General features: G+C 36.1%; 2 protein-coding genes across 2 annotated transcripts; both read right to left on the reverse strand.

Annotated features, from left to right (window-relative positions):
• Window positions 533-6,056, reverse strand: LOC109354968 (rhodanese-like domain-containing protein 4A, chloroplastic). The gene is made up of 5 exons (XM_019597830.1): window positions 5,297-6,056; window positions 4,010-4,112; window positions 3,438-3,689; window positions 818-868; window positions 533-767 (listed from the first exon to the last, which is right to left on the reverse strand). The coding sequence occupies exons 1-4, from the start codon at window positions 6,010-6,012 to the stop codon at window positions 818-820; spliced, it is 1,122 nt and encodes a 373-aa protein (XP_019453375.1). The 5' UTR covers window positions 6,013-6,056; the 3' UTR covers window positions 533-767.
• Window positions 6,997-12,583, reverse strand: LOC109353594 (TPR repeat-containing protein ZIP4). The gene is made up of 5 exons (XM_019595926.1): window positions 11,158-12,583; window positions 9,347-9,536; window positions 9,229-9,261; window positions 8,333-8,950; window positions 6,997-7,705 (listed from the first exon to the last, which is right to left on the reverse strand). The coding sequence occupies exons 1-5, from the start codon at window positions 12,543-12,545 to the stop codon at window positions 7,082-7,084; spliced, it is 2,853 nt and encodes a 950-aa protein (XP_019451471.1). The 5' UTR covers window positions 12,546-12,583; the 3' UTR covers window positions 6,997-7,081.

Consider the following 12,979-nt stretch of genomic DNA (forward strand, 5'->3'; position numbering starts at 1 on the left):
TTCGTCAATTCCAATAATCATTATTTATTTAATATAAATAAAATTAAATATTCTCTACATATATACACATATTTATAATATATATGCACTGTCAATGTAAAAATTTATGCACAGTCAATGTTTCATTCACCATTCATCTATATTACTTTTTAAAGAGTCAATAATGATTAAACATGAATTGTAGATAATACACTAACAGTTAGTGCATACATTCTTTTCTCTATATATAATCAAACTAGCTCATGAACCTAATAAGTTGAACTATATTTGGCTCAAGTTTGGTTCGTTTATTTAACGACCTTAATTTTTACTCAAATTTAATTTGTTTGGTTCATGAACCAAGTTTAACAAACTAAATAACAAGTAGGAGTTCAAATGATTGTTGAGTTAATTCAGTTTCCCATTTATTGTGTTTGATGCACTAAAAATCCAACTGAAATCCATTAACTTGGTTTGGGTTAATGGAGAGACCAGTGATCAGAAAAAGCCTGGAATGATTCTGTATGTACAGAATGTAAGGATCACATGCAACACAGCTACTATAATTGATGTCAAACCAAATTTGACAACTTTTTCCTCTGCTCATAATAGGTAACATCACCATAACATGTTTTACACCTCCCTAAAACTCAATATGAGGTAAAAGAACCAACAAAAGCCTTTTCTCACTAGGAGAGAAAATTACACATTAAATTAAAGGAATAGTTGTAGAATTAGAAATCAAACAATTTGAAAATGAGTAGATTGTACTTGTGCCTTCAATAATAGTTTGTGTCCAAAAGATAGCAGTTGAGTGAGTATGGTAAGAGCAACATTACTATTGTGGTTTTGATGGAGTTGGAGATGATGGTGGCTTCAAATCAGGGTACTGCAGAAAAGAAATATGAGAATGGTTAAAGGATACTCATTTTATCAGAACATGGCAACCTAAAACTTTATATGCAAGTCACATGTAGTATTCACAAACATAAATTATCACTGTGGCTATGTTTATATTTTAAAATCAAACCACCACCAACAACCCAGTCTTAGTCCTACTATGTGGGGTCGGCTTATATTTTAAAATCAAACCCTAAACATTTGTTGAGAAGTTCAGTCATCTTCCCTTTTACATAACAATATGGGCTATCTGGACTACAAAGTTTCTTCTAACCATCATATCATGCTCATGAGTCATCAATGTTCATGGATAAGCTATTTTGAAACTCAAAGATTGTTTTGAACTCTTGGATTCCTTTCGCTAAACTCTAGAAACATAGAGATGGTTTGGTGGGGTGCTTTGGAATTTGAATGCAGACCTCAAATAATAAGTTTAAGTTGATGCTTGTGCCGTTAGAGGCTTACAGCAAAGAGTCTTAGTATTCCTTTTTTTGGATACAAGGAGCAGCTTCTTTAATGCACTATAAATAACTTAGCAGTTTGTGTGTGTTAAGACAAAAGACTCAAGTCCCTTCTTACAACAACAATCAAGCTTTGATCTCACTGGGTTTGGTCGACTACATAGATCGAACGACGTCATAATGACCTATTGTATATCATGTCCATTGACAAAACAATGATATCTAAATCTTAGTTAATAGTTATTCATTTGAGAAACATTTTAAGCAATTCTAGAATAGGAGTATGCACTATTCCGTCCTTGACAATTACCAAGCCCCACAAGCTCCAAATACCATAACTAAATCTACAACATCATTAAAATCAAGGCAAGGGGTTTGTGCTTGCGGAATCTGAAACACACATTATTCACATATTAGGAGAAAGTAATCAAAGGTTTGTGCTTCTGAAGCATGCCATTGGTGTTAATCCCGTTAAGAGTAGCCGACCAAACAATAACTTTAACCTTTGAGGGAGCTTTTGGCTTCCGATGAGTTTTTCCAAAAGAAAACTAACGCAGTTATTATAAAGTGTCAAGGATAAAAAAAAACGACTTACATGCCAACATTTGCGAGGGGCAACAGATGTGAATTCTAGTACCGGGAAAGAAGATAGATGAAAAGAATCAGTTAAGACCAAGAGATTGTAGCTCATTAACCTCTCTGTTATGCAAATTTCTGAAGAAAGATGGAGGTCTAAGAGGAGTTATATTGAGAATAGAACCGACAGACTCGGGTATTATGCATGAAGTAAAGACTAAATAGTTTTGGAAAAGACTAAGTGGGGTATGACCAACCCAAATGTCTTCCTAATGTTAATTCAAGAATTATCCCCCAACTTGAAGGGCATATGAGAGTTAAAAGAAGGTAGATCCTAAGAAATGAACTTTCAAGGACTAGCATTAGTGCCTCCTTTCACTGAGTTGGTGCCCGACCCATTCGGATGACATGGTTCAATAAAGAGGATGTTTGTGAAGGAAATCTTACAAACCACTAGATCCCTAAAGGATAAAGCACATACATTACCTCCCAAAGGGATACCAAGATAAGTGAAAGACCACTAAAGAATTTAACCACCCTCTAAAGAAGCAAAAGCACTCAAAGTCTGACCATCTTCATTGACCCCAAGCAGACCACTTTTAGACAAGTAAATCTTAAGAAAAAAGATAACCACGAAGAAATTCAAAATAGAGAAAATATAAGCAAAAGAATTAGCATCTGGTTAAAAGAAAAACATTGTATCCTCGGCAAACTTAAAAAGATAAACCAATACCCCTTGAGAGCTATGGAGAATGAGGCATGTGATTTGAGACTTACGAACCAGGTGACGGGTTACCTTGGACCCATTAAGAAATGACATATTTTGGACCATGACAACCGGAAATAAGTTTTGCTCTAGCTCTAATACCATATTAAGGTTTCATCTCAAAACCAATTGGTAGTGAGAGTAGTAGCCTAGGTGGTGTGTAGATCACACACAAGAGCATGAGGCAGGCGATATGGGACTTACTGCCTAACAAGAGCAAACCGGTAACCCCTTAATCAACCCACTTTCTAGAACTCTAGACACTAAACGCCTATGCACATCCACCACTATACCAAAAAGAAAAGGGAATAAAGGGTATTCTTGCTTCATTCCCCTCTGGTCCTTAAACCAGAACTTAATTATCCATTCACAATAACTGTTAAAGTAGAAGATAAGCACCATGATACCCGTTTCCTCTATTTTGTACCAAAACCTTTCCCATCCATCACTTTATAGATGTATCTCTAAAAGAATGAAGAAAATATATGCACTGCCTTTGGAAGGTGCATAGTTAATATGCCCTGAACATTGATGATATAAGTGAACCCAAATATGGTTCTACAATTCTACTAAAATACTAATTTCATGCTAATCCACATGTGGGCTTAATAATTGCTATGAGATATGAATTCAAGTTGCAGAATTCAATATAATAAATAGTTTGTGAACCTTACTTAACATACTCTGTTAGAACATCACTGAACAGTGAACACAATGAAATAGAATGTGGAGAGAGAGAGTTGAGAAGAACATACATTGGGATAAGGAGAAGAGGAAGCTAATGAGCCAATTTTCACATCCGGGGCAGATCTTACAGACCTTTCCACATGACCATTGTCTGTCTCCTGATTTTCAACAACAGGAGTGTCTGGGGATAAGGCACTCTCGTAGTTGCTCTCAGTTTTCTGAATGGCTCCATTTCCATTTTTATGGAGTTGTTTTGAAGCTTTAGTCTTTTTCCTTCGGAAAACATGTGCAGAAGGGGGCAAAAGGGAATCCTGTATAGCCTGAAAACATAAAGACCCAAAGTATAAAACTTTATTACCTTTACCTCCAACAGATTTTCCACAACCAGATACATACATTCCTCAGTTGGCATCAAATTTCAGTGTGATAATTGAAAAGCCAAAATTCGATTTTTTTGAACCCCTATCTAGATCTTCCTTTATATTCTGTGTTAAGTGTTTTAGTAGAGGATGAAGAGTGCCATTTTACATCAAACTTCTTGAATGGTTTGTAAAGGGAGAAAAATATTTATAGGATTTAACCGGATGTGAATGCTTTCTGATAAACAAACAACAGGCAGAAGAGAAAAGAAAAAGTATACCATCCACCCTTGCGGGCCTCTGACTCCACCTTTGATTGCATAGGCCTCTTTGAAACCATTCTTGAATAGTAACTCGGCAGCTTTCATGGAATTACCGTCAAAACTACCTTGCACACAAAAGAGAAACAAGTGAGTAATTTCGCGAACTGTAATATATGGTAAAAGAAAATGATATTGCTCATACAATGTAATTTATGATGTACCGGTTCTTTTTCAATTGTTTTTTTTTATGCATTTGGAATCACTTACCAATCATGAATTATATAGATTACTTTATTGTATTCAAGCAGATTAAACTTGGTACATAATGATTTAACTATATATGCCCACTTCCTTTGTATAACTATTATTTTTTGACGTAAAAATCATGAAAAGACTAAATATATATGTTACCTTGAGTAAAGTTCTATTGATACTACTTAGCTAGTTAAAACAAATTATCCTATTGCGGGAACGAGAAAATGCATAGCTGCAGATGTACCCAAGAATGACAAAGGGGAAACATTTTTAAAAAATTAGAAAATTGAATTATACAAGCTATCTATCATGTGCCAAGTCTGCAGAAAGATTTCACACTCAAATAAAATCAAGCAGAGAGAACCGTAGTCAGAAAACTGGAATATTGTCTCTCAAAATCGTATCCCAGCTCCTCATAACTAAGGATAGAAGCAAAAGCAGTACATTTTGTATCTTGTTCAAATTCTACAACTAATACTTATAAAGAAGTTAATTATATTCCTTTATGATGAAAGCAAAAACTCAAACAAAATGTCATTTATTCGGTAAAATAACTTCAAGACTGTCATAATGTCATTCCAACACATGCTAAATTAAAACAATTCCAAAGTTCTTCTAAATGGCCAGACACATTTTCCACTCTTACTCTAAACTTAGAAAGACCATAAATTTACAAAACTCATATCAACTCGATCAAATTTCTTTATCACTTTAGTCCCTCAAAAAGACTAAGTTTATACGAGTTTTGTAAATTCATAGACTAACTAACTCATGCATATAATTAAATTCACTGATAATTTCATGACTAATCACTAAATTGCTAATATACTATGTACCCCACAAGTGCGAACAATATTGTCATTCATGGACATGCCAAATCAAACAATCCAAAATTTCTTCCAAATGGCAAAACACAATTTTGTAGGTTTTTTATTAAAAAAAATTTTCGCGGGCATATTTGGCAAAGTTTTCTACTTCAATTACACATTATCCATATTTCAGAACTCAATTAATTTACTGCAAATTTCTCTACTTTTTTTCCTCACTAACCTGTCCAAAACACAAAGAACAGTGTTTGGCGCATCACTGAATCTCTCCATCACTTTCTTCACAAACCCATCTTCATTTCCATCACTGAACTCCACCTGCACCACTTCCTTCTTCACAATTTTCAAGTTAGGAGACCCCAAAAACTTCAAATTCTTCCTATCCCTTATATCCAAGAGCTGCGAAACAGGGTCATCGCGAAGCTTCCTAAAAGCATCAATGGCTGAAACAAACTTGCATTTCTTCAAATACTCTTCAGTCAAAGGTATAGCAACCAACCAAATGAAAGTGCAGCCAGCAACAAAAAATGGGTATCTATTGAAAAAGTCATCAATTGAAACCAAAACAGATTCAATGTTGATTTTTCCAGCATCTGACTCAATAACAGAAGGAACTGCAGCATCAACTTCAACTTCAGCAGCAAGTGATGGAAGAGAAGTAAAATATTCAATGATGGAAAATGAAAAAAAAGATTTTGATAAGAGATTATGGAATGGGAGAATAAAGGGTAGGTTTTGGAGTGAGATAGTAGAATGGGTTTGGAATGATGAAAATTTGAATTTTTTTTGGGTTGTTGATGAAAGAGGTTGAAGAGAAGATGAAGAGCGTGATGAGTTATGGTTTGAGAGTGAAGAACAGGGTTTGAAAGTGGAGAATTTGTGGGCTTTGTTAGAGAGTAATAAAGGATAGGAAGAGAAGAGTAGAGAGAGTGAATCCATGAGAGGATGAGGAAAATGGAGAAAAGTAGCTATGATCAGATAAGATATAGGAAGGGATTAAATATGGAATGAATAAGTTTCTTGGTCTGATATAGTTTATTTTAAAAAAAAAATACATTAATGTTAAGAAGTTGCATTTTTAAAAATTAGATTATAGGAATTATCATGAATGTAGAGATAACAAATTGTAATTAGATTTGTCTATGACAAGTTATCAAATTATAGTTGTATATAATGTTACTCAATTTTATTGTATGTATATATTTTTTTTTTTGTAGATAATATTATGAATCATATATTGAGTAGAATAACAATCTCAATGTAGTATTTAAGTCATGTTAGAAGGGAGAATTTCATGACTTAATATCACGTTAAAATTGTTATTCTACTCAATGTGGAGTTCTTGATATTCTCACTTTTCAAAATTGAAATATCTATCTTGAGTAAATAAATTAATATTAATAAAATTAATTAAGATTCTTGTTTTAGAACTCGTTGGAGAAAGTATTTTAGAAATTATTTTTCTTAAGTTCTACAAAGACAAGGCAATTAAGCTATCATTCCTAACATTTATATGGAAATGATTTTTCATTTAGGATTAGCATTTAGAGAGAGATAGTAATTAGTCTAATGATTTTTATAATTTGAGATATTATTTATCATTTATGTCTTAATTATTATTAACTCTTAAATAAAAGTAATAAACACAAAAACATGATCTACTGATCTCTACAAACTTTACAAACGATGTATCAATATTAAGATTTAAGAGTTTAATATTTATGTATTGCTGGTGTAAAATTTTACATTTATTATTCATTATGTTACTTTTGTGGTAAGATGATTAATATGAATGATAAATTATGTCCTGATAATTTATGGGCTAAGGGCATCCATGATAAATCTAAAACATTAGTATTAACACCAGTATGAAAAATTAAGTAGGCAATGAATCAATATATCATATCTACACCATAGCAACGTGTATCTTCTACATTATGTCTTCTTTCCTATAAGAAATGTACACATTTTGTAACTCCTACAAAACCAGATTTGAGGTTGATATATATCAAAGTTTTATCTCCATACTACTAACAAGATCTTCCATGCATGCTTTATAAGCCTCCATTCCAGGAACATGTTTTGCAATATCTAAACCAACACTCATCCATTTCTTCCCAACTTCAATCTGACCCAACCGAATAGGCAATGATGCTCTATTCCATGCAGTCATAGCAAGCCATTTTCCTTCTTCAATTGGATACTCATTTTCCTTCAAACCAATCATTATCCTATAGGCTTGTTTGTACATTCCATATACAGCATCATCATCTGTATCACCCTTGTGAATGCTAGCAATGGCTATAAGCTTGCGAATTACGAGAGCGACGTTTTGGTAATCTGGATTAGGGGATGAAAGGAATGATGAGAGGCATTCGTTCAGAGAGAATGTGGCTACTTGGTGATTAGATCGCGGTCCCTGTGAGGCGGAGAGGCCTAATTGAAGGAGGTGGTGGGGTTTACAAGCCTTTGAAGTCGCAAAACTTTTCACACTTAGAAGTTGTGAACCTATGTCGTTTAGCCTGCCTTGTATATCATAAGCACAGAAAGTGTATATGAAAAAGAGGTCAGATTCAATGGTATTTGTTTGATCATCATTAACGAAGTTCCCAGCTGAAATTGACTTTACCGTCTGCATCCACATAACAGAGGAGTAAGAAAATGTTCAATAGAACATAGCTTGAAAAGAAAGTACTTTCATAGTATCATGTCATAAATCAACTCGCTCAAAAGCTTAACTTGTGAAGAGACGGGAATTTCTTATATATCTATTACGCTCTCTCACACCATAATAGTCTCGTGGACTTGAAGCATAGGCTATGTAGAGGTACATTATCTTGGGCAGAAATTTAACTTTGTTTTTCTTGTACTACCAAGGTATCCCCTCACCATATGGGTAAGAAACTAATCTCTTTCAGAGTGTGTGACTACTCTTCCCAACAAGTGTGGCTCTCAGGAATCAAATCCTTAACATTTTGGTATTTCTGGAGATATAGCAGGGTCTTACACCACTAGACCAACATCTTTGTTGGCACTTTGTTTTTTTAATTAAGAATGGAAATGGCAAGAATTGAACTCCAAGCCACTTCATAGAGGATCTCAAAAGGTGAAGCTAATTTGGTACATGCACATGAATGATTTTATATATCTAACATGATATATACAAGCTTATTGTATGTATCATGTCACACAACTTGACTCATTTGCAAAAGACTAAAGCATCAAATAACATGAAAAGAAGAAAACAACATTTTCATACCTTTCCCGCTCTATCTAGCAATTGCACAGCTTGCTTGACTTCAGCTTCTGACATAGCAGTCTTTGTTTGAAGTTCTGAAGCTATCATCGATGATGCAGCAAGTACTAATGATTTACAAACCATTACATTGTTCTCATTACTAGACCCTTCAAGCAGAGCATAAAAGTCTGATGCCAGTATCAAGAACTCACCAGACAATTGATAGTTCTTACTCTGCCCAGTTTTTGTACCGAAGTTCCATGAAGTTACCGCAAACCAATTCCGCTCCCGTCTTCCAACCTCTTCTTTTCCAAAGAAACAATCAGGACCAAGCTCAGAAGCTCTGATATAGGCATGTTTTAAGAATTTGTGGACTTGCTGTTCATTACCCGGTTCTTGAGAGAGCACTGTTACCAGGGTACGAATAACTGTGACTTCTGCTGTTGGCATGGACCTTCCTGAAGCATAGAAGTTGAGCATACTTGATAGAGCAGCAACAGAAACAGGAAGAGCATGACAAGCAACAGCTTCATGGGCTGAAAGTGAGAGAAAATCTGGTTGAAAGTCAAGGCATGTTGTCATCACTTCAATTTGCTTAATAGCGCCTTGGAGGTCATTCTTTTGGAGATAAATTTTGAACTGGGCTAAAACAAAGAAGCGCAGCGTAAGATTTAATTCCACATTGATTACAAAGGTTATCCTACTGATAAGCAAGTGGCTTTAGTTGTAAGTTGAAACATGCTTGGAGAATAACATAGGACATCGACTGGAAAATACCTTTATATGACCTAAACCTATTTAAATATTGTGACTTTGTCTGCTGTTTTAAGCCACCTGTATTTTTATATGCATACTTGTCTGACATAGACACAGAAGCACCAAAACACACAGAGAGAGAGAGAGAGAGAAGACGATACCTTAAGAAAAGCACAGACAATGTTGGGCTCAAGCTGCAAAGATGGAAAAGCAAGTTTCATATTTGAGTGAAAATTCAATGCAACAAATTTGAAGTTCTCATTGTAATTAACAAAATACCTTTTCAGCCTCATTGATGTATTCTTCTGCACGATCCAGCTGCAAGAGACCAAGGTGGCAGAGACACAAAACTCTGAAGCCCTTGGCTCGAAGTATTCGATTCTCTGTATCATTTGGAATATACAGCATTGATTTTTCAAAGAGTTCTGCACTGGTCTCATAATCTTTAGATTGAAAATTATCAGCACCACTGTAAACCACACATAAAGGTATTAAGATAAGTGAGTTTATTGGAGACAACCATCCTAGGTATTGCCAAATCATATATAATGTAAGTATTCATCAGGTAATAAGTTTCAACTTTAAGAAGTTCATCTCAAGTTCTTGACTCTGCAATGTTAGGTGATAAAACAGAGAAATAGAGACAAAACAGATTTAGAAATCGAGCAATCACAAACATAACAAGGATCGCGTGCGAAATCATTCATCAACAGAACTAGAACAGAAACCAAGAGGAACAAGCTTCAATTAATTGAATCAAAATATATCCTGAAATATGGAGAACTCTACACATTGCAAGTGATCTCTCTGACCACTTTGCCCTTATCACCTTGACAAAAGCAACCATTCTAAATAAAGATTGCTACAAAATGTTGACCAAGGATGAGGCTCCAGACTTATTGTGTAAAAAACTTTGATCTCTCAATAAAACGAGCACGAAGCCACGAAGACTCATCTGGTTAAACTGCATAAAAATGGAAAATGGATTCTTGCTTGACAGGGGAAATAATATGGAGGTCAGGGATGAGAAAATGCACAGGTAGCAGCATGCCAGTATATACTGATATGAGTGACTTATTAGTTACCCACACAAAGAGTGACTTACTAAATTAGTAGAAAACAAGTTTCTGAAGCTTTGCTTTAATAAACTGTTCCATCAAACAGAAAAGAAAAGTGGAGATTCCTTTTGGCAGAACAATTAACTTGCATAGATGAATTTTATGAGGAACAAGAAGGGACGCTACATAAGGAAGCTTCTTGTCCTTGATCTTGTACTCAGACGACAGGTATTCAAAATAATAATCTTGCATCATATCTAATAAATAAAAGAAAAGGTGTGCAAGTTGCACATGTTCAGCAACATCAGCTGAACAATGAAAGCTATTCCAAATTCCCAATTAGCTGGAAATTTGACCATCCACCAACATTTTTTTTGGAACAACTACACCATATCTTCTTTTACACAGTTTAAGATGATAAAACGAGAAGATAACAAATCCAAACAGTTCCAAATTTGGAAGTTTAAATAAAAATAGTTGGTTACTTGAAGTTTAACTATTTAAGACACGCCCCATGGCATGATACTGCAAAGGACACAAACCATATTAGAACTATGCAGCTAGAAGAAACAGACTAGGAATTGAGAAATACACACACAAACCTAACAAACCTGGTGTTATCAGTATTCCTCAGATATAAACCTATCTAAGAATGCTATTTGATCAAATGACAAATACAGTGTTAAGAAAAAATCGGCTTTACCCAGGATGAAATGGTTGCTGCTATCTTCTCGGACAATGAATCATTGGTTTAATCGAATAGCTAAATATAAAAAAAGATTTGACCAATTTGACCAGTACTCTAGGAGGAATGTTTTAATACAATGCTAGGGATTGAACAATAGCCTTTGTGAGCATAAAATGTTTCAATTTATACTCTTATCTACTATCTAGATAAACCAAGAAGGTTGCATAGTCTAATGAGATTTCTATCAGATATGGTGTGCTACACCAATCAAGTCATTAATTAGTTATAATAATTAATTGCATAATGGTTTAATCATTTCTCTTAGGAATAGATCACATACTCACCAATTCCAGAGAACTGCATGCATTGCCACCTTATCCTTAGCAGCTTCCAGTCCTGCAAAGAGTGCCACTACCCTTTCATCAGACACAAGCTCAGCAACAACTTTAGCCCTCACTCTAGACCCTTCACTACCTCCGCCGCTTCCAACCACCCTATGTGCCACCCTCACTGCCGCCCCAGCACTCACATGACACCTCCCCAACAGCCCCAAGAACACCCCTTTCGCAGTCTCCGCCCCTGCGGTCCCCGCCGCCTGAAAATAAGCCTCCACAGCAGACACCCACACACCTTCCGGAATCCCCTCATCAATCACCATCCCCCTCAACTCCTTCTCCGCTTCCACATGCCTCCCCAACCCCAACCAAGCTTTCATTGCCAACACCGAAAGGCTCCGATGACCATCACCACCACCATTGTCACCACCACCGCCACCACCACCATCTCTTAAAACCTTTACACACTTAATCACACTCTCGAATTCTTCTTTTTGCAAATGAATTGCAGCAATAAATCTCAGCACCTTCCATCTTAAACCTTTCAGTACCAATCTCTCTTCCTGTGTTTTCGATACACTCAATCCCTTCTCACAAACCTCCAATGCTTCATTCATCAGCTTAAGCGATTCGCTCAAATTACTTAAATTACCGTTATGCCCTCCCTCTTCGTTTTTACTACTCTTCTTCGATAACAAGCTTTTCCCGAACGCCATGAACTGTTTCGTTAGTTCAGTGTGGTGCTCGCACGAACCGAAGAGCAAACCCTTGCAACGGTTCAAAAGCGCGATCACGAGGTTCGGATCCGAACCTCCTTCCCACGCGGTTCGGCACCGAGCCAGGTTCAAATCCAGAAGCAGTTTTCGCTCACTGGAATCGATGATCGAACTGTGATCGATCTTCGAAACCAAATCAGTGGCTCTCTCGAAGCACATTGAGGCGAAATCGAGTTTCTTGAGGCTGTGCCATATCGAACCGGTCTTGTAGTAAAACGACGCCGTTTTGATCGATGGAGAAGGAACTCCAGCTACGTCTCCGGCGAGGGATAGGAGATCTGAGGCAATGTGACGGAGTTCGGCGGTGGCAACGGCGGAGGATGAGGAGGAGCGAAAGGCAGCAGTGTTGGAGAGGTCGACGCAAGCATTCCAGAGGCGGTAGCTGAGCTTCCAAATGTGAAGCTTGAGGGAGTTAGGAAAAGGAGCGTGTTGACTCAGCTGAGTCAGGCATTGCCGGAGATCAACGGCGGCGGAAGCAGTTTTTGCCGGAGATGTTTTGTTTGCGGAGAGAGATTCAATGTGCTTGATAGAGGCTTCGATTTGAGAGAGAAGTCGCTGGTGAGGCTCCGTTTCACCGTGAACTGATCGGGGATCCGGCGAGGATATCTCCGCAATTCTCATTTTTGTGGCGGGAGATTTGGAAACAGTTTTTTTGGGTATGCGATATTTGGTTTTTCCGCCTTGGGTCGTTTTTTAAAATTGCATTAAATAGAACTTTTTATAATTCTAATACGTTTACATTTTTTTCTATTCATTCTATTTGTTTTCCTTTCCTTCACGTAGATATGTTAGAATTAAGCATGAGAAGGACTTGATTATAATCTGGTTTAAATCTGATTGTCTTTCATCATATTTAAATATGGGTTTGAATTCAAAAAAAAAAAAGTTAGACTTGGTTAATATTTATGACGGGATAAGAGATAAGTATGACTCTACCTGACTTGTTTCAAGGTAACTCATTCTTTATGTTTGTACTTGTCTTTATTCAATTTTTTATAGATAATGACACATGTTTGATCAAAAGTATCATTAATTCTCTAATTTTAAACATATAC

Source organism: Lupinus angustifolius, chromosome LG08 (genome assembly GCF_001865875.1).
Source record: "Lupinus angustifolius cultivar Tanjil chromosome LG08, LupAngTanjil_v1.0, whole genome shotgun sequence".
Taxonomy (NCBI): Eukaryota; Viridiplantae; Streptophyta; class Magnoliopsida; order Fabales; family Fabaceae; genus Lupinus; species Lupinus angustifolius.